At 41.3% G+C, this 20828-nt stretch overlaps 2 protein-coding genes across 2 annotated transcripts; both read right to left on the bottom strand.

Moving 5' to 3' along the window:
- Position 1: 1 nt before the first annotated feature.
- On the bottom strand, positions 2–14960 carry LOC135332272 (uncharacterized). Its single transcript, XM_064527646.1, has 56 exons — positions 14437–14960; positions 13996–14346; positions 13868–13933; positions 13043–13812; positions 12884–12991; positions 12726–12821; positions 12519–12623; positions 12356–12463; positions 12217–12309; positions 12067–12171; positions 11910–12008; positions 11748–11849; positions 11374–11472; positions 11216–11320; positions 11093–11170; positions 10974–11039; positions 10842–10922; positions 10642–10740; positions 10486–10584; positions 10218–10358; positions 9993–10091; positions 9818–9919; positions 9541–9663; positions 9140–9241; positions 8982–9083; positions 8839–8925; positions 8561–8782; positions 8416–8501; positions 7782–8164; positions 6890–7689; positions 6641–6757; positions 6482–6580; positions 6329–6427; positions 6174–6269; positions 6020–6124; positions 5857–5964; positions 5716–5808; positions 5566–5670; positions 5407–5505; positions 5245–5346; positions 4832–4930; positions 4674–4778; positions 4541–4618; positions 4423–4488; positions 4285–4365; positions 4085–4183; positions 3929–4027; positions 3661–3801; positions 3436–3534; positions 3261–3362; positions 2984–3106; positions 2582–2683; positions 2424–2525; positions 528–614; positions 250–471; positions 2–186 (listed from the first exon to the last, which is right to left on the bottom strand). Exons 1-56 carry the CDS (start codon positions 14825–14827, stop codon positions 70–72), a joined length of 8013 nt encoding a protein of 2670 aa, XP_064383716.1. The 5' UTR covers positions 14828–14960; the 3' UTR covers positions 2–69.
- A 204-nt stretch (positions 14961–15164) lies between these two features.
- On the bottom strand, positions 15165–20824 carry LOC135332132 (ankyrin repeat domain-containing protein 17-like). Its single transcript, XM_064527468.1, has 23 exons — positions 20384–20824; positions 19555–20330; positions 19400–19507; positions 19255–19350; positions 18926–19030; positions 18763–18870; positions 18624–18716; positions 18443–18577; positions 18334–18384; positions 18157–18267; positions 18007–18105; positions 17860–17958; positions 17710–17808; positions 17551–17649; positions 17402–17500; positions 17253–17354; positions 16503–16601; positions 16354–16449; positions 16209–16298; positions 15940–16155; positions 15687–15788; positions 15563–15628; positions 15165–15509 (listed from the first exon to the last, which is right to left on the bottom strand). Exons 1-23 carry the CDS (start codon positions 20760–20762, stop codon positions 15234–15236), a joined length of 3504 nt encoding a protein of 1167 aa, XP_064383538.1. The 5' UTR covers positions 20763–20824; the 3' UTR covers positions 15165–15233.
- Positions 20825–20828: the final 4 nt, after the last annotated feature.

Below are 20828 nucleotides of genomic sequence, written 5' to 3'. Positions count from 1 at the left end.
ATGGTAACACAGAGTCATGAATAATTATCATAATTTATACATGTACATGTAAACAAAATAATTGGTGAGCTATGCAGCACTAGCAGCTGTTCTTCCTGACTGCATTGCTTGGGTCATGTAGTTCCTGTGCTTGCGCTCAATGTCCTTCATGTTCGTGCTCACTGCACTCCTAGCAGAACTCTTTGCCTGCAGTGAGAAATTCACACACTCTTAAAACATCCACTAAACACCCAACACTGAAATGCTCACCTGCTGTATCAGTTGGTCTAACTGAGCAGGTGTAGTGTCAGTTTCAGTAGCCCCAGGCACTTCAGTCTGTGCTGCTGTAGTGGGGGGAGCTGCCTCAGTTCCCTCACCCTGTACCAGCTGTGTGGGTGTATCCAGGGTGGGACTGAGTGATGTAGCTTGTGTGTGAGGAGTGGAGGTCTTGATGGTGGTAGCTTCCCCAGTGGCTCTGATGGCCTTCAATTCCTGCAGAGAAGAGTTGTGGTGTATTGATAAGGATACATAGAGACACAACAACATACCTGAGGTTTCCCTTGAAGGAAGCTTATCAGGCTTTGGTAGATATCTTTCTTGTGGCTAAAAGCGAATCCAAGAGGTGTTTGCTCATACTAGAGAAATAAAAGAAAGATAATTAAGTTCACACTATTAATTTAGTAACTAGAGCACTAAAGTGCAAACCCTCGGCTGGTGACATGATTATAAAGAAACCAGAAGACTGATATAATGCAGTGCATATAGTGATGTTGTTATCATCATCATGCATGACTTGCACAGCAACTCAGGAGCAATAAAACTAAACCAGACTGGAGGCATGCTGAAACATTTGAGAACAGGTAGTAGTACTATAAATATATGCACTGTGGATTAGGATCACAGCAAAGAAAAACCTGGAGTCTCAGAGAAGTATGGCTCCAGTAGTCTCGTGGACCAGCCGATATATTATCGTCTGGCAAATTACACATGAGCACTTGTGCAGCGGTCTAAGTGGCTGTTTACATTGATAATTGGTTAGTGGTTAGAGGACGGATGTGTGAAACCACATAATTAGATTTGCCAAATCTACTTTAGCTAGCGGTGCAGCTGTGCAGTTTCACAACTTACTACAAACACTTATCAGCCACTTAGAGCGCCACGATATTTGTGGCGCGGTCAACACAACTCTGTACGGTGAAATTGGCCAGACCCTTATTCAGGGTCTGAGTCCGCGAGACTATGGCTCCAGGTCCTGCATGGATCCCAGTCAGCTAAAGCAAGCTTTCTGCTTTAGTGACCCTGTTCCATTGTTCCTGGTATATACAGCTTTCTACTTTAGTGACCCTGTTCCATTGTTTCTGGACCTGGTACAGGATCACTTTAGTTATAAGTAACGCATGTGCAAGTTCTGTTCAAGCTACATTTTGCTCGCTTTTATTAGACAACGAAGCTTTAACACCGAAAGCTGCCACTATTAGAAGTACTGACTTGTTGTGTGGAGGCTACCCATGCTGTAAACGCAGTGCTAGAGCATCCAGGTAAGTAGACCCAGTCACAAGCTTCTTAGCTTTTGCTCGTTTTTATTTGACAACAAAGGTTTAACATGAAATTCTGCCACTATTAAAATTAATAACTTGTTGTATGAAGGCTATCCATGCTGTAAACGCAGTGCTGTGGCATCCAGGTGAGTAGATTCACCTGTCCACAAACAAACAAACAAGAGAGCACTGAAGTGCAAACCCTCGGCTGGTGACATAATTATAAAGAAACTAGAAAAGTGATATAATGCAGTGCATGTAGTGATGTATGACTGAGCTGTCTAGCACTGCAACTCAGGAGCAATAAAACTAAACCAGACTGGAGGCATGCTGAAACATTGAGAACAGAGTTTTAGTGGTACATGAGTTGAACTAGGTCCTAGTCTAGGATCACAGCAAAGAAGCCTGGAATTTCAGAGAAGTATGACTCTTGGATAGAGTAGGATCCCAGAGTCAGCTAGCTAACAGACAACAAACAAGTCAGAATTCTAGCTTTCTATTGTAGTGACCCTTTTCCACTGTTTTTGGTACGGGATTACTTCAGCTGTAAATACGGCGAGTGCCTCGAATAAAGACCGCGTGTAGTTAGCTAGCTAGCTGCCAATGTGCAAGTTCAAGCTTCTTAGTTTTTGCTCGCTTTTATTGGACAACAAAGCTCTAACATCGAAATCTACCATTGTTAAAACTAATAACTTACTGTGTGAAGGCTATCCATGCTATAAACGCAGTGCTGTGGCAGCCAGGTGAGCAGACCCAGAAATTACAAACAGACAAACAGACAAACCAAACAAACGACTACTATACCCGTGGCCGCCCACGCGCGCCTCGGGTAACAAACAAACAAACAAACCAAACGACTACTATAACCCGTGGCTGCCCACGCGCCTCGGGTTAATAATGGCTGACCTGATCTTTGGTTGTCATGCTAGCTTTGTTAGCCAACAGAAGCTTGGCTATCTTCAGGTGCCCCTCTTTGATTGCAAAGAACAGTGGTGACCATCCGGCATACTGAAAGTGAAAACACTCAAAGCCAGTATACAACAAAATGCTTGTAGTTTAATCACCTGTTTTGATTTTGTGTTCACATCTGCCCCATTTTCCACCAATATCTCGATACATTTCTCATTCCCGTTTTTAGTAGCCATCATTAATGGAGTCATTCCCCACTGCATGTAATACAATTAGCATTACATGTGCAGCTGTGTATTTATGGGGACTCTCAGGTGTATATTATACATATATACATGTAGTTAATGAATAGCCCAGCATTAGTAACATGTCTCAGCCAATTAGTGACCACGTAATATTAACAATAGCCAACCCTTTTCACCTGTACATTCACTATAATTATAGTGACATTAACAAACAGTATACACAGGTTCTGTACACTATTCTATACTTAAAAAATAGCATTTCCGCTTTTGCTTTTAAAAGTGAGGGGAAGAGGATAAAGTGAACCATGTTACCTTATCTTTGATCTCCAGGTCCACCTGACACTTTGCCCCAGGGGCAGGTTCTACCATGATTCTCAGACACTCATCACGTCCCATCACACAGGCAACGTGGAGAGCAGACATTCCGTGACCCTCCTGGATAATGAACGAAATAGTTATGACTTTGTACTTATAACAAAATTATGTACATTGGTGCATGTTGGCTATTTATATTACATGTACACATCTTAAGACCTTATTGACACAATCCGTACATACATACATACAGACACAGTTGCTTTTTGTATACTTTGTCATTTCTGTGTTCCCCTTTAGCTCCTCTTTCGACAAGGGCTTTCACCACATCGGTTCTGTCTTTTGTGGTAGCAATCATCAATGGGGTCCAGTTTTTCTGCAGTTTATATTTCAGCATAAGTATAGTTTTCCATGCTTGCAAACAATGCATTATACCCGTATAAGCTTACCGGATTGAAGAGCTCTGTGTTGGCTCCCTTCTCTACAAGGAGTTCAACCAAACCAGTGTTGCCGTCCTGACAGGCTTGCATCAGTGGTGTCCATTGATCCTGCAAATTATATAAATCATAGTTAGTTTACTTTTGCCACAACTGGTGATATCGCTATAATAGCTAGTGAAAGTGAATGTGTATGCTGTGTAGACAATCTAAATGCAAATGCAATTGTAAACTCACATTAGCTCTTTTGTCAACAACACTAGCGGCGTCTTTCTCCAGAATAATCTTGGCAGTCTCGATTCTGTTCAGTAGAGCTTCTTTCGTCTTGTTTTGTTTGCCAATACTCTGTGCTGCCCACATGAGCGCTGTCCATCCTTGCTATGTGTGTGTGGGGGAGAACGCATGTTAGGAGAAAGTATACTCTGTCACATTGTACCGATTACAGACTTATACATGGTTTGAAACTCAGTACAGTTGTGTTGAGTCTATAGTTTCAAAGTCTCACCCAGTTTGAAAGGGACACATCTGCACCATGGTCCACTAGATGTCTGACAACTTTAAAGTAGCCCTTTCGACTAGCAAGTATCAAGGCAGTCCAGCCACCCTGAATTGGTACACGATATGAAGTAACAAAGCCAAGCATAGCTTCATTAGACATTACTATATCTTTGCTGTCGGGGTTGGCTCCATGCTCGAGCATTAACTTGACCACTTCATCGTGTCCATTGTGAGCTGCCCTCATCAGCCCCGTCCAACGCAGCTGTACATGGGTTCAAGGTACACATTAGTTATACAGGCTAACACAAGCACATGCATACAATGAGTTAAAGTTCCCGTCGACTATGTAGTGAGGAAACGTACTATGTCCAGTACATCAACATTAGCTTTCTTTTGAAGGCAAAGTTTCACTTGCTCAACATCTCCTCTCTTGCAAGCAGTTATCTGTGCATGGACAAGTTAGTGAACAGGTTATTCACATACAGAGGATTACTTCATTACCAGCTTCGAGTCAAGATTGTACTTTCGTATGGATTGAAAAGGCTTTTTGGCAGTCTCCAAAAATCTCTGTGTAAAAAAGCAGATTAATCGAACCAATAATCAAGTGCACATGTTCCACCTTCCAAAATGACCATTCCCTTTTCAGGACTGTTTTTATGTCACTATTCTTGGCCAAGTCTAGAGCAGTCTTACCGTTCTATATAAAAAGATCAAATAACATAAGACAACTTTAGTTTCCATGTTTCTCTTACGTTGTCTTTGATGGCCACGGCTTGGTGCTCTGGCAGAGCCAAGAGCTCCACCACGTCAGTGTGACCGTTCTCAGAGGCAAAGTGGAGAGCTGTTTTACCACTCATCTAAACCAAGAGTGTTCCATATAATAGACTTTATTGCTAGTACATACGGTTACCTCATGTGGTAGAGTGACCTCTGCACCTTTCCCCACCAGTAGTTTCACACTGTCTACCTGTCCAGCCTCAGCAGCTAGCATCAGCGGTGTCATGCCATCCTACACACATATCATGAACACAGTATAATGGCGCGTATATAAAGTAGAGGGGACATCTTTGAACGGCAGTTCCGTTGGTTCAAACACATTAATTTTATGATTTTAAAAGCTTAGATAGAGACCTTAAATTGAAAGTCTATTTTTGGACTGTTTTTTTTGGAAAAAACAACCCATGGTCTAATATAGAATAAACCATGATGGCCTATTCCATTAAGCATACTAAAAGAGCTCCTTCTAAGCTTGTTGAAATTGGATCACTATTATTATAGTAACAGACTCAACTCAAGTACTCTCAAAATATTCACTGGGCGTACTTTGTTGGCTAGGTTGGGATCTGCTCCAGCTGTCATAAGCATATTTAGCAATTTTGGGGACTGCTTCAAGACAGCCAACACAAGAGGAGTCATTCCATCACTCTATTGGAACACAAATACACAGTTGAATTAAGACAATAGTACGTACTACGCACAACTTACATCTTCACTGTCGATAATCTCTTTACTCCGTAAGAGTCTGTCAACAATTTCAAAGTGTCCAAGTTTTATGGCCAAGAAGAGAGCAGTTGACTTTTCCTCCTGTGGTTATAGTGAAATGTCAACACAAGAGATAATGATAAATTAATTCTGAGAACTCACAAAATTTAGAGTATCAGGATTCATTTCTTGGTCAATTTCGAGGAAATATTCCACAACTTGAGTGTGCCCAGCACCAGCTGCTACCACCAGTGGACTTTCCCCCTCCTGTTACCATGGTTATTATCTATATACATATATGTACACACAAACCTCAGCAGTGTTCAAAGTGGTGGCTCCGCGTTTGTGAAGAATCTCGACAGAGTCAGTGTGTCCTTTCATCAAAGCAAGAAGGAAAGCCTCATTCTGAAGATAATAATATAAGATGGTTTATAAAAAGTAGTAGCTACTCACCAAGGTTGAAATTTCGGTGTCTCCTAGATCATCCTGCTGGGACACTAGTACACGAATAACATCAACATGGTCATGAGCAGCTGCCTCCATCAAAGCTGAGTAGTCGTTCTGTATTGGTACATTGTAGTCCAGGTGTACACTTTCATTATCATATACAACTTACGTGATCAAGTATTCCCATTAGCTCACTGTTCTTTCTATGTAGTAAGGAAGCTACATCAGCGAACCCTTCACTTGCAGCAAGATGTAGAGCCGTTTGCCCATTGATCTGTATGTGGAAAACTGTTGAATACAACGTAGTGATCATATGTACGTACCAATTGAGTAGTGGTGTCAGCTTCATTTTCCAGGAGGAACTCCACTAGTTCCACATGACCACACTGTGAGGCTATGGTGAGAGGTGTGGCTCCATCCTGGTGGTAAAAACACGCACAGATATAGATGATTATCACACAACATTTATCTCATTCACATTTGTGGGCAGGTCAATCTCTGCTCCCAGTGCCACTATTCCCTGCACTATCTCCAGGTCTCCTGCTCTACAGGCCAGCACCAACGGAGACCACTCTCTCTGTACATAAACACAATGTTAAATTGTACACTGCCATTGTAGCATGAAGATTACCTTGTCCTGAATACGAACTTGAGGCTTGTACTTCAGGAGCAGTTTGGCTATCTCAAAGTAATAGTTCTCAAGAGCCCACATCAACGAGCTCCATTTAAACTAAAATGGTTTTAGCAAGGAAACATTAATAAGCCCTGAGGCCATATTATTGCTCATTACCTCACCATCTTCTCTCATGTTGATGTCACATCTCTTTTGCTCCAGATAGCTTCTAACCAAATCAACATTTTGGGGGGTCTTATTGCGACAGGCTTGCAGCACCATCTCTGAGATCGGCTGCAAAAGTATACAATACACCAATCAAGTAGTGACAATACATACAATATTATTGTTACATGCACATGTGTTGTTTTGATAAGCCTTGACAAATTATGCAATGCAGTTTACTTTCAGTTTGGAAAAACTCACCACCCCATAGATGATACTATCTTTCAAAGGTCCATCTACCACCGTCACATTAAGCACAGTAGGTGTCCACTCGGCTACTTCGGCAATCTGGGAGAGAGTGAGGGATGGCAGCCTCTTAAATGCTGTCGTAGGCAGTGCAAAGACAAGCTCAACACAGCCAGAATCGATGCTTACCAGAACTATGTCATTAACATTCATTCCGAGTAAATCTGCTATGGCCCCTTCGATTTCATAATACATATGCATTGAATCGGTGTCTAGCTTGAATTTCAGCTTTATCTGATCTTCCGTACTCTCGTTGACTACAAGAGGTTCCACCTGCCAATTCTCGAGAAAAACTTTGAGCTTCTCCCTGTACTTCTTCAAATTCTCTTTGTCCTTATAGTCTCCATACTTGTCAATGATTTTGGCCAAAATGTGATAATCCAAGAACGACATAAACCTGTCGATACGTGTGAAGACATCTTCTATTGAGTCATCCTTTTCAAAATCCTTCAAATAGCTACGAAACACCTTATTCTCTCCATCTTCAAGTTTCACAGCTGCCTTTTGATGTCGAAACTTTTGCAAATACCTCACGAGATCTCCTGGCTTTGTTTCTTGATCAGTCAGAGACTTTGTTGTGTCCTCTTGCAGTTTTATAAATGCATCGTCTATGGACCGTAAATCAATGTCCTGCTGCGTCTGCATCTTTGCAGTGCTGTCGTACCTCCTCTTCTTCCTTGTAGCTGGGGCACACACTGAGTCTGCAGTGCTACCATCCCTTTTGGATGTTGAGCTTGGGCTGGTAGCTAGGGCACCTGCAGAAAATGTTTAAGTCTTATAGCATAATTATTATATAAACAAGCTCCTGTTGAGCCAGTATTATTATTATTATTTATTATTAATATACCCGATTCTTCAAACGTTTCTTCGTAAGCATCACTAGCACTGTCACTCGCCACAGAACCTCCAACGCTATTGTGATGGCTCATTTTTCGGTTTGATTCTGGGGGTATCTCTTCTTCAATATTTTTTGCCACATCATTACGACCCACTGTTGATCTCCTGAGGGCTTCACACACACCAGTCCAAGTGATACTGGTGTTCGTCTCTGAGCAGCTCTTAAGCATAGCATTGAAGCAGTCATCGCAGTTACTTGGGTTGTTTTTCTTGATGACTTCTAGTTTGTCTATCTTTACTTCCAGAGCAATTCCTAAGTTGTACCACTTTCCTAGCAGGCCACAATAGATCATGAACTTTTTCATAAGCATAAGACCTACTAAATATCCATTCATTCATCTGGAGAATAGTAGATGTAACCCAGCAGCAAGTTATGTACATGCATTGCCTACAAATTTATACTTACTTGTAAAAGTAGCTCCTCGATTATATTTATCAAAGAGGACTGGAGAACTTGTCTTCAACTAAAAAAGGGGGAGGGGCTGGTAACTAGGTAACACAAAGTCTTATCACAATTATTATACAAACAAAATAATTCTTGAAGTTTTTAAAGCTATGCAGCACTAGCAGCTGTTCTTCCTGACTGCATTGCTTGGGTCATGTAGTTCCTGTGCTTGCGCTCAATGTCCTTCATGTTCGTGCTCACTGCACTCCTAGCAGAACTCTTTGCCTGCAGTGAGAAATTCACACACTCTTAAAACATCCACTAAACACCCAACGAATGCTCACCTGTTGTATCAGTTGGTCTAACTGAGCAGGTGTAGTGTCAGTTTCAGTAGCCCCAGGCACTTCAGTCTGTGCTGCTGTAGAGGGGGGAGCTGCATCAGTTCCCTCACCCTGTACCAGCTGTATGGGTGTATCCAGGGTGGGACTGAGTGATGTAGCTTGTGTGTGGGGAGTGGAGGTCTTGATGGTGGTAGCTTCCCCAGTGGCTCTGATGGCCTTCAATTCCTGCAGAGAAGAGTTGTGGTGTATTGATAAGGATACATAGTGACACAACAACATACCTGAGGTTTCCCTTGAAGGAAGCTTATCAGGCTTTGGTAGATATCTTTCTTGTGGCTAAAAGCGAATCCTAGAGGTGTTTGCTCATACTAGAGAAACAAAGAAAGTCACACTATAATATTTTGTGTTATAATGGCCGGCTGACCTGATCTTTGGTTGTCATGCTAGCTTTGTTAGCCAACAGAAGCTTGGCTATCTTCAGGTGCCCCTCTTTGATTGCAAAGAACAGTGGTGACCATCCGGCATACTGAAAGTGAAAACACTCAAAGCCAGTATACAACAAAATGCTTGTAGTTTAATCACCTGTTTTGATTTTGTGTTCACGTCTGCCCCATTTTCCACCAATATCTCGATACATTTCTCATTCCCGTTTTTAGTAGCCATCATTAATGGAGTCATTCCCCACTGCATGTAATACAATTAACATTACATGTGCAGCTGTGTATTTATGGGGGCTCTCAGGTGTATATTATACGGTATACATGTAGTTAATGAATAGCCCAGCATTAGTAACATGTCTCAGCCAATTAGTGACCACGTAATATTAACAATAGCCAACCCTTTTCACCTGTACATTCACTATAATTATAGTGACATTAATAAACAGTATACACAGGTTCTGTACGCTATTCTACACTTAAAAAATAGCATTTCCGCTTTTGCTTTTAAAAGTGAGGGGAAGAGGATAAAGTGAACCATGTTACCTTATCTTTGATCTCCAGGTCCACCTGACACTTTGCCCCAGGGGCAGGTTCTACCATGATTCTCAGACACTCATCACGTCCCTTCACACAGGCAACGTGGAGAGCAGACATTCCGTGACCCTCCTGGATAATGAACGAAATAGTTATGACTTTGTACTTATAACAAAATTATGTACATTGGTGCATGTTCACTATTTATATTACATGTACACATCTTAAGACCTTATTGATACAATCCGTACATACATACATACAGACACAGTTGCTTTTTGTATACTTTGTCATTTCTGTGTTCCCCTTTAGCTCCTCTTTCGACAAGGGCTTTCACCACATCGGTTCTGTCTTTTGTGGTAGCAATCATCAATGGGGTCCAGTTTTTCTGCAGTTCATATTTCAGCATAAGTATAGTTTTCCATGCTTGCAAACAATGCATTATACCCGTATAAGCTTACCGGATTGAAGAGCTCTGTGTTGGCTCCCTTCTCTACAAGGAGTTCAACCAAACCAGTGTTGCCGTCCTGACAGGCTTGCATCAGTGGTGTCCATTGATCCTGCAAATTATATAAATCATAGTTAGTTTACTTTTGCCACAACTGGTGATATCGCTATAATAGCTAGTGAAAGTGAATGTGTATGCTGTGTAGACAATCTAAATGCAAATGCAATTGTAAACTCACATTAGCTCTTTTGTCAACAACACTAGCGGCGTCTTTCTCCAGAATAATCTTGGCAGTCTCGATTCTGTTCAGTAGAGCTTCTTTCGTCTTGTTTTGTTTGCCAATACTCTGTGCTGCCCACATGAGCGCTGTCCATCCTTGCTATGTGTGTGTGGGGGAGAACGCATGTTAGGAGAAAGTATACTCTGTCACATTGTACCGATTACAGACTTATACATGGTTTGAAACTCAGTACAGTTGTGTTGAGTCTATAGTTTCAAAGTCTCACCCAGTTTGAAAGGGACACATCTGCACCATGGTCCACTAGATGTCTGACAACTTTAAAGTAGCCCTTTCGACTAGCAAGTATCAAGGCAGTCCAGCCACCCTGAATTGGTACACGATATGAAGTAACAAAGCCAAGCATAGCTTCATTAGACATTACTATATCTTTGCTGTCGGGGTTGGCTCCATGCTCAAGCATTAACTTGACCACTTCATCGTGTCCATTGTGAGCTGCCCTCATCAGCCCCGTCCAACGCAGCTGTACATGGGTTCAAAGTACACATTAGTTATACAGGCTAACACAAGCACATGCATACAATGAGTTAAAGTTCCCGTCGACTATGTAGTGAGGAAACGTACTATGTCCAGTGCATCAACATTAGCTTTCTTTTGAAGGCAAAGTTTCACTTGCTCAACATCTCCTCTCTTGCAAGCAGTTATCTGTGCATGGACAAGTTAGTGAACAGTTACATGCAGAAGATCACTTCATACCAGGTTCGAGTCAAGATTGTACTTTCGTATTGATTGAAAAGGCTTTTTGGCAGTCTCCAAAACTCTCTGTGTAAAGAAGCAGCATTAATCGAACCAATAATCGAGTGCACATGTCCCACCTTCCAAAATGGCCATTCCCTTTTCAGGATTGTTTTTATTTCACTATTCTTGGCCAAGTCTAGAGCAGTCTTATCGTTCTATAGAATAATATAAGACAACTTTAGTTTTCAAGTTTCTCTTACGTTGTCTTTGATGGCCAAGGCTTGGTGCTCTGGCAGAGCCAAGAGCTCCACCACGTCAGTGTGACCATTCTCAGAGGCAAAGTGGAGAGCTGTTTTACCACTCATCTAAACCAAGAGTGTTCCATATAATAGACTTTATTGCTAGTACGTATGGTTACCTCATGTGGTAGAGTGACCTCTGCATCTTTCTCCACCAGTAGTTTCACACTGTCTACCTGTCCAGCCTCAGCAGCTAGCATCAGCGGTGTCATGCCATCCTGCACATACCACACATTATGATGGCACGTATATAAAGTGGAGGGGACATCTTTGAACGGCAGTTCCGTTGGTTCAAACACATTAATTTTATGATTATGTGAAAGCTTAGATACTTAAAGTCTATTTTTGGACTTGAAACCATGGCTATTATAGAATAGCCATGGTTTATTATGATGGCCCATTCCATTAAGTATACAAGCTTGTTGAAATTGGATCACTATTATTATAGTAACAGACTCAACTCTAGTACTCTCAAAATATTCACTGGGCGTACTTTGTTGGCTAGGTTGGGGTCTGCTCCAGCTGTCATAAGCATTTCTAGTAACTTTGGGGACTGCTTCAAGACAGCCAACACAAGAGGAGTCATTCCATCACTCTATTGGAACACAGATACACAGTTGAATTAAGACAATAGTACGTACTACGCACAACTTACATCTTCACTGTCGATAATCTCTTTACTCCGTAAGAGTCTGTCAACAATTTCAAAGTGTCCAAATTTTATGGCCAAGAAGAGAGCAGTTGACTTTTCCTCCTGTGGTCATAGTGTAATATCAACACAAGATCATGATAAATTAATTCTGAGAACTCACAAAATTTAGAGTATCAGGATTCATTTCTTGGTCAATTTCGAGGAAATATTCCACAACTTGAGTGTGCCCGGCACCAGCTGCTACTACCAGTGGACTTTCCCCCTCCTGTTACCATGGTTATTATCTATATACATATATGCACACACAAACCTCAGCAGTGTTCAAAGTGGTGGCCCTGCGTTTGTGAAGAATCTTGACAGAGTCAGTGTGTCCTTTCATCAAAGCAAGAAGGAAAGCCTCATTCTGCATGTAAATGTTTGAAAAATAGTAAAAGGTAGTAGCTACTCACCAAGGTAGGGATTTCTGTGTCTCCTAGATCATCCTGCTGGGACACTAGCACACGAATGACATCAACATGGTCATGAGCAGCTGCCTCCATCAAAGCTGAGTAGTCATTCTGTTGAGGAGAAGAGAAACCATACGAGTGTATAACATATATATTATTGGCTTACCTGATCACGTTCTCCAGCTAGCTCAGGGTTGTGTGTGTGAAGTAATTCCACCACATCTGGGTAGTCCTCAAGTGCGGCCAGGTGCAGCACTGTTTGTCCATTGGCCTACAAGTAAGCAAATAAAACCATATGATTCAAGTACACAGTTCCACCGTACTTGTACATTGGAAACTCTATAGACATGATATAATTATAGCTAAAACAAACCATTTTAACACTTGAGTCAGCCCCATTGCTCAGGAGGAACTCCACTAGTTCCACATGACCACACATCGAGGTAATGGTGAGAGGTGTGGCTCCATCCTGGACATGAGAGGACATGCAGTGATTACGTCCTGTATCCAGCTATACTACTAATCACTTACGGAAGAGAGGACTGTATTCATGTCCATCATAGGCTGAGCAAGTACTTCCTGAAATTTTTGAATTCGACCACTCAAGCTTGCCTGCCTTAGCCACAAAATACATAAAACCTAAGAGAAAATGTCACTGCATGTCATAAGGGCTGAAATAAGAATACTTACTTGGTTGTCCGCAATTCCACTCTGCTCATCGTAAATACAAACATCTCCAAGCAACACTTTGGTTATCAAGTATTTTGTGAAGAATGAAACTGAACCAAATATTTCACTCAGTATGCAGCAAGCCCAACTCGGTTCTATTAGCCATGTGATTATCAAGCACTTTTTTATGATGCTTTTTAGTAGAGCTGTTAGTGATGGGATCTTGAAAGTCTCTAGGATCACTTCCGATAGATCATCAATGTATTTCAGTGAGTCATCATCAATAGTCCTAGCTTCAACATGTATTATGAGCTCTTGTTTGAGATGAGTAGGATATCGATCTAAATCGTTGTCAAACCCTCCTTCAAAATGATACGGAATGATTACAGCTAGCTTTTCTGAAACACAATATGCATTATACTCCTTCTTGTATTTTTGTAACCAAGTACGCATGCTGGCTTTTGATGGATTAGCCGCTTCGATGCCAGTGACATGTTGAACAAGACCATAATTGTCGAAACTCCACAACTTACTCTTGCTAATTTCATTAAAGAGATTGTTGATTTGTATTCGGCGACAATTCTTGGTGCGGAGAAAACTAGGGCGACTATCAATAAACTTCTGGACATGATCTTTAACTTCACTAAGACGAATATTGTAACTCTTTAATTCATTGGCAATTTTATTGAGTAGTTTATCAAATGACTCCTTGATTTGTGCTCTATTCTGTTTTTTGGCACACATTTCTACTTCTTCTTTGAGCTCAGAGATATCTACAACGGGAGCAGAGCCTAAGAAAAATACAGTTGATAAAAAGGATATTCTGGAATTGTACCACAGTATTACCTGCAGTTTCCATTGGTGTGGGTTCATCAGCAGCTGCTGTATCTTGCAGTTCAATTATTGGTCGACCTGCATCAAAACAAAATATTGATAGAGGTAGAGTGCCACTCCTTCCTTAAATAACAACTTACCTTGTAGTTGCTGCTGGGGGAATTGAACAGAATCCTCGTTGTCTGTGTTCATGGAAATTACTTCTCTCTCAACATATTTCTTTCGGATATAGTCAGCTAACCGATCCTCTTGCATACTGGGAGCCTTCAATGCATTCAACAAAGATGCCCAAGTTGGGGGCTTGTCTTTAGCGTGCCTAAACCACAGTTCCGCCAATTTGGACTTCCTGGTTTCTGTAGAGCAGCTCCTAATGTCGTCTAATTGAGGCTTTTCAATACCTAGCTGGACTGCTAAGCTTGACACCTTCTTATCATCAAGCCTAGTAATAGCATTGAGAACATCCTTCTCTTCACATTCAGGGAAATCTTCATCTATTAAAAGAAGAACCCCAACATGTCATACATGTACTTTAATACTGGTGTAGTAAATTTGTAGTATTTATTATTATTCATGTAGCGAACCTTGAAACGGTTTCAGAGAAAGTGGTGTTAGTGGTGACTTTGGCCTATCAATATCAATGGAAGTGCGTTTGAGAAAATAATATCGCTTAATTTTTCGGACAATGTGATTCTCATTCATGCATTCTGATTCCAGAGCATCTATGATTGTCTCCCAGGTAGGTCGTTTCTGTGTGAATAACACTTGAGTCAGTTTCATCTTCCTCTCCTCCTTGTCTGTGCTCTGAATGTCATTCAAGTGAGGTGTACCAACACCAAGCTGCAGGGCAAGATCACGGACTTTCTCCACTTTTAGATCAGCAATGGCATTCAGAAAATTCTTCTCGTTACAGGGCTCTGGTCCATTCTTAGATGTAGTGTTTATTATTATAGGCGTAGCACTCGCATCAGCCATAGTGTACTCATAGATACTAGTATCTATGGTGTACTGATATAGTGCTAACTTACAATCATTAGGCCATGCAAAGTCAATTTGTAGTTTCCAGGCCCTCGCGCTTGGAAATTGCCAGCTTTACAAAAAAGTTAAATATCACGTCACCTCAAATTAACGGCACAAAGGATAAATTTGTATGGTTTTTTGGTCATGAATATAATTATGACTAAGTAAAAAGATGCACTTCCGCTTATTGAGGAAGTTAGGGGTGTGTTTTCAATTAAATTTATATGAATATCATTATCATTTTGCTTGGCCTTAGCTGCATGCTAATAAAAAAAATAAAAAAAATTGTAAATTGTTGTGGTAGATCTAGATCTATTATAACAGACACACAAAAATAATGTAAATTGAACAATGCAGCTAACTATATTATATAGAGTTCATCGGCAGCGTCTACCCTAATGAAGCCACTCTGAGTGGTGGTGGTGGTGGTTGTAATACTTCCACTAAGCGGTTCAGTAATTTCCGGTGCCTTTAGTTTGTGAGTAATCTCTTCAGAGGATTTCACTCCTTTCCTTCCTCCAATGACATCAGCAATGTTGGTTTGCTTATACTGATACATGTTGCTGCGTGGGTTTGCCATTCTTTGATCGAATCCTTTCAGTAGCAGGTCAATAATCTCTGCCTGCCTTTTAATGTCCTGTGTAACAAAATAAGAGTAAACCTATATCAAAATGGGATGTATTCCCTTACTTTCTTGGCTTCTGATGACTTCTTGATTTGCTCCTTCATGGTTTTTATACTTAGTTGAGACATCTCCTGAAATACACAAGGTAAACAATCATTAGTTTCCATTACATTACAGAGGGATACATACTTTCGTTACTTGTTCCGCAACAGTTTCAACAGCAGCCACTTCTTTTTCCTTAGCTATAGCCTGCACAACAGTTTCAACAGTAGGCACTTCTTTCTTCTTAGCCTGCACAGAAACCATAACTGGATTAACACCTACTTGAGGTACAAGACCAACCACTAGGCAATGTACACAACCACTCACACAGTGTAGTGAGGGTGCCCAATCTTATCTAGTTCACAGAGTCACCCACACCACACAACAACAACACACAAACCTCAGTGGTGGAGAGTGAAGGCTTCACTGCCTCAGGGTCAGGCAGCTGTGGAGGCTCTATTATCACCTCTTCTGTGGAGTCCTCAGCCAACTTTTGCTCTGGTTTAGTGACCTCCTCAGGTGATATCTCAACCTTTGGTTCAGTTATGGATGGTTCTTGTTCTACTGGAGTTGGCTCATCTGCCTCTAAACTTGGTGGGTTCACACTACTGGAGATCTGGGGGCAAATAGACTGAATATAGTACAAGTATATACAAGTAGCTAGCTTACAATTCTGTGTGGTGCTTGCTCAAATGTTTTGAGCTCAGAAAGCATTTTTCCACGTTTGAACATGCTTGCAACATCAACCACATTCCTTCCCTAGAAGTGAAACACATTATATCTATACAAACACACAATACTACACACTACATACCTCGATTTCAGTTCTTGCTCCATTATAAAGTAATTCCTTGAAAATGTCAATTTTCCCACTTTTGGCAGCAAAGAAAATGGGAGTCCATCCCGTCTCCTGTGAGGATCGATTGATATGAACAAATTGTTTTCAATATTGATAGATCTTACAGGGTGTTGTTTGTTAGTGTCTGCTCCTCCCTGGATGAGGTCCTGCACTACACCCAGGTGACCCTTGTTAGTGGCCAGCATCAGAGCAGTCATGCCATCCTACACAGGATTATGGTTGTCACACACAAGAGGTAGGACACACATCACATGCGCCTCAGTAATTAAAAATCCACATTTAACCGCAAGGATTTAAAACAAATACTTGTTCATGAAAAGTTGAAGAGCCAAAACAGCAGCGATCCCACAGTCATTTGAATTAGCTACGACTATGAAAAGATAGTACTGTACTAACATATGGGTCAGTGATCCCAGCTCAATAGCTTGAAATTCACCATTAAACCTAGAATGTACATGGGCTACTATGGAGAGCAATCGAGGGTGGTCAATTGCTACACTAAGAGGTTAAAGGTCGTAGCGTAAACATTGTATGCCACACATTCCATTGTCACGTGACGATGACGCATGTCCCGCCTCCTCTGGTTGTATTCCTATAATGCATTCATAGGGCATATGCAGTAATTCCCTGACACTATCAAGAAATAGGGTAGCATATCCACCCACTTTTGGGGCAGCACATCCACCCACTTTTGGGGCAGCACATCCACCCACTTTTGGGGCAGCATATCCACCCACTTTTGGGGCAAAACCTTGACTAGAATCACCACAAACAGTACATGGAATGTAGATTGATAGACATGCACCAGTAGCTTATCAATCATGTACCACAAAAAGTATGAACACCCAAATTACCTTATTTAGGTGATCGACATTTGCTCCATGTTTGAATAAGGTCTTCATGACAGCAGAGTTGCCTTTGTAATAGCTTGCAACATGCAGTGTGGTGGACCCATCCTGTAAAGGGTATAATAAAATAGATAATTTCTTTGATCGATCCTTACATATCTCTGTATGTCCACTTGAGCTCCTCTCTCCAGAAGTGTGTCCACCGCATCACTGTGCTTTTTCTTAGCAGCCGCCATCAGAGCACACCAGGTTGTCTGAAAGTAATTGTGTATAGTTAGCTACAGCTAGTATTAGGTGGTCTTACTTCAGTTTGATGGTTGACTTTAGCGTTGTGGTCCAGCAAGATATTGATCACATCCACATGACCTCCCCGACTGGCTTGCATGACTGGAGTCCACCCATTCTGTGTGGCAGACAATAAGATAGCTATAGGGGTGGGACAGTGGTGTTTGACTATTCATACCTCATCAGGAAAATCCACAAATGCTCCCTTGTCCAGTAGAAATCTAGCCACCTCTGCATGACCCTCTTGAGCAGCCCACATCAGAGGAGTCCATTTTCTCTGTTAGAAAGTTACTACCATAACACACAATGCAGGTAATGTCTCACTCACATTTGTGGGCAGGTCAATCTCTGCTCCCAGTGCCACTATTCCCTGCACTATCTCCAGGTCTCCTGCTCTACTGGCCAGCACCAATGGAGACCACTCTTTCTGTACAAAAAGTATATACTGCTTACATTATTTTGTCTGGCTACACACCTTGTCCTGAATATGAACTTGAGGGTGGTATTTCAGGAGCAGTTTGGTTATCTCAAAGTGTTTTTTATCAAGAGCCCACATCAATGGACTCCACTGGCGCTAAAGTGAAGAGACATTACAAATAAGTATAACACACACCATATTACATACGTCAACATCTCTGATATTGGCGTCACAGTCTTCTTGCTCCAGGTAGCCTCTCACCACTTCAATGTCAGCTGTCTCACTGCGACATTCTGCCAGTAACTTATCCGAGATTGTCTGTAAATAATAATAATTATAGAGATGATGTAAATTAAACAAAATTGATTAATTAAAAACACGAACCTTCTTTTTAAAAAGGCTCTTTTCTTTGATTTTTCTAACAAATTTGGATAGCTAAAGAAAAAATTAATGGCAAGTTATGGAATACACAATGAAAGTTAAGTATACTCACGATGCCAGTACTCTGTTTTTTAGCGGAAGGTGTACTTTTCACAGGTTCATCACTGATGTCTTCTTTACTCTTCACTTCATCAGGTACATCTTTGTGCCCAGCACCAGCCGCTACCACCAGTGGATTTCCCCCCTCCTGTTACCATGGTTATATACATTATTATAATTATGCATACACAAACCTCAGCAGTGTTCAAAGTGGTAGCCCCGCGTTTCTGAAGAATCTCAACAGAGTCAGCGTGCCCTTTCATCAAAGCAAGATGGAAAGCCTCATTCTGAAGATAAACTTTTGAAAACTAGTAAAAGGTAGCAGCTACTCACCAAGGTAGGGATTTCTGTGTCTCCTAGATCATCCTGCTGGGACACTAGTACACGAATGACATCAACATGGTCATGAGCAGCTGCCTCCATCAAAGCTGAGTAGTCGTTCTGTATTGGTACATTGTAGTCCAGGTGTACACTTTCATTATCATACACAACTTACGTCATCAAGTATTCCCATTAGCTCACTGTTCTTTCTATGTAGTAAGGAAGCTACATCAGTGAACCCTTCACTTGCAGCAAGATGTAGAGCTGTTTGCCCATTGATCTGTAAGTGGAAAATTGTTGAGCACAATTTGCTGATGGAAAAATGTTGCGAAATAGCCAAATCAGTGACCCTTTGTGATCTAACTATTGCGTTCTGGCAAGAATTGTGTCATTACCAGTACCAGTGAAGTTTTGCGATTTTAATTTTAATTTTGCAAAGTGGTCAACGCTTGCAAAATTCACATAATAATTCTATGTCTATAGTAATACGGTATACGTACATACCAATTGAGTAGTGGTGTCAGCCCCATTGCTCAGGAGGAACTCCACTAGTTCCACATGACCACACTGCGAGGCTATGGTGAGAGCTGTGGCTCCATCCTGAAACACACACAGTCAAACACACACGTATACACATGATATTGCTTACGTTGGTTATGGTTGAATTAATGTTGACTGCTGGCTGGGAAAAGGCTTCTTGAAATTTTGCAATTCGACCGCTCAAGCTAGCTTCCTTCAACCACAGAGAGCAGATAACCTGAACAACACCATAATAATCATAAAAATTATAATTAGCTTTCTCACCTGGTTGTCGGCAATCCCACTCTGCTCATCATAAATACATTCTTCATCGAGGACCACTTTCATTATAAGATGATCTTGAAAGAATGGGACAGAAGTGAGTATTTCTCTCAGTATGCAGCATGCCCAGCTTGGCTGAATTAGCCATGTGATAATTACAGACCCACGGGTAATCTGATAGAGGAGCGCTGTTAGAGACGGAATAGTGAATTCCTTTTGAATGTCAGACCAGAGATTTGCAACGTATTGTAATGATTCATTGGTGATCCTTATGCGGCACTCAAGCTTTTTTCCGAGATCTTTACAAAAGTCCTGCTCATATTCTCCTGAGTGTACAAGCTCAGGATATTCTTGACTCAAGTGGTAGGGTAGTATAGAAGCAAGTTTTTTTGTCACCCTGTATCCATTAAGATCAGAAATATAGTCTTGTACTAACGACTTCATTTCGTCCTTAGAATCTTTGTCAACGTCTACCAAAGTGACGAGATCCTTAACAAGACTGTAATGATCGTAGGTCCATAGCGGTTCATACTTGGGTGTGCCACTCATTAGTCGAAAAAGATCATTAAACCTTCGACACCTGCTTGTTCTTGAATAAAAGTTTTGGGATCTATCAATTAAAGGGTCCATGTGATCTCGGGCTTCCTTGACACTGACATTGAGAGACTGGAGTTGTTTCGCAATTTTTGTAGTCAGCATTGAAAATTGCCGCATGATCCGTGTCTTATTACAGTCTTTAGTGTGCGACACTAACTCCGCATCAGCAAGAGTGAGCGAATCTGAAAATTAAAAGAGGTATACTAATGCACACAGCATGATAATGCATTCATACCTGCATTTCCAGAGCTACCAAACACAGAACCAGTAAATGAGGACGTAAAAGAACTTGCAAGTGAGGACCTTGTAGATGTAGTGGAGCCTCTTCGGAGGACAAAGCGATCTTGTACTTCCTGAGCAAGTACTGATTCATCTACAGACTCCGATCGAAGTGCTTTAATCAAGTTTTCCCATGTTGCTTTCTCTTTTTTCTTGTGGACCCAAACCCGAGCTACGACTCTAGCAAATTCATATCGATCATTCTTACTATCCCTTTCCCAATTTACAATAGCTATACGTTCATCTTCAAATCCTGGGAGTTGAAGTGCAAGTAGCACAGGATCTTTTACAAGATTGATCACACTTGAAAGATCCTCCTGGGTTACTGGTTCCATAGATCTGGATCAGTCTCTTAAACTTTTAATATATGCAGTGGAGATTTCGGATAGCTCATGCTGGTA

Source organism: Halichondria panicea, chromosome 2, assembly GCF_963675165.1.
Source record: "Halichondria panicea chromosome 2, odHalPani1.1, whole genome shotgun sequence".
NCBI classification, from domain to species: domain Eukaryota; kingdom Metazoa; phylum Porifera; class Demospongiae; order Suberitida; family Halichondriidae; genus Halichondria; species Halichondria panicea.
The sequence above is the reverse complement of the archived record's forward strand: the minus strand, read 5'-3'. Positions and strand labels throughout refer to the sequence as shown.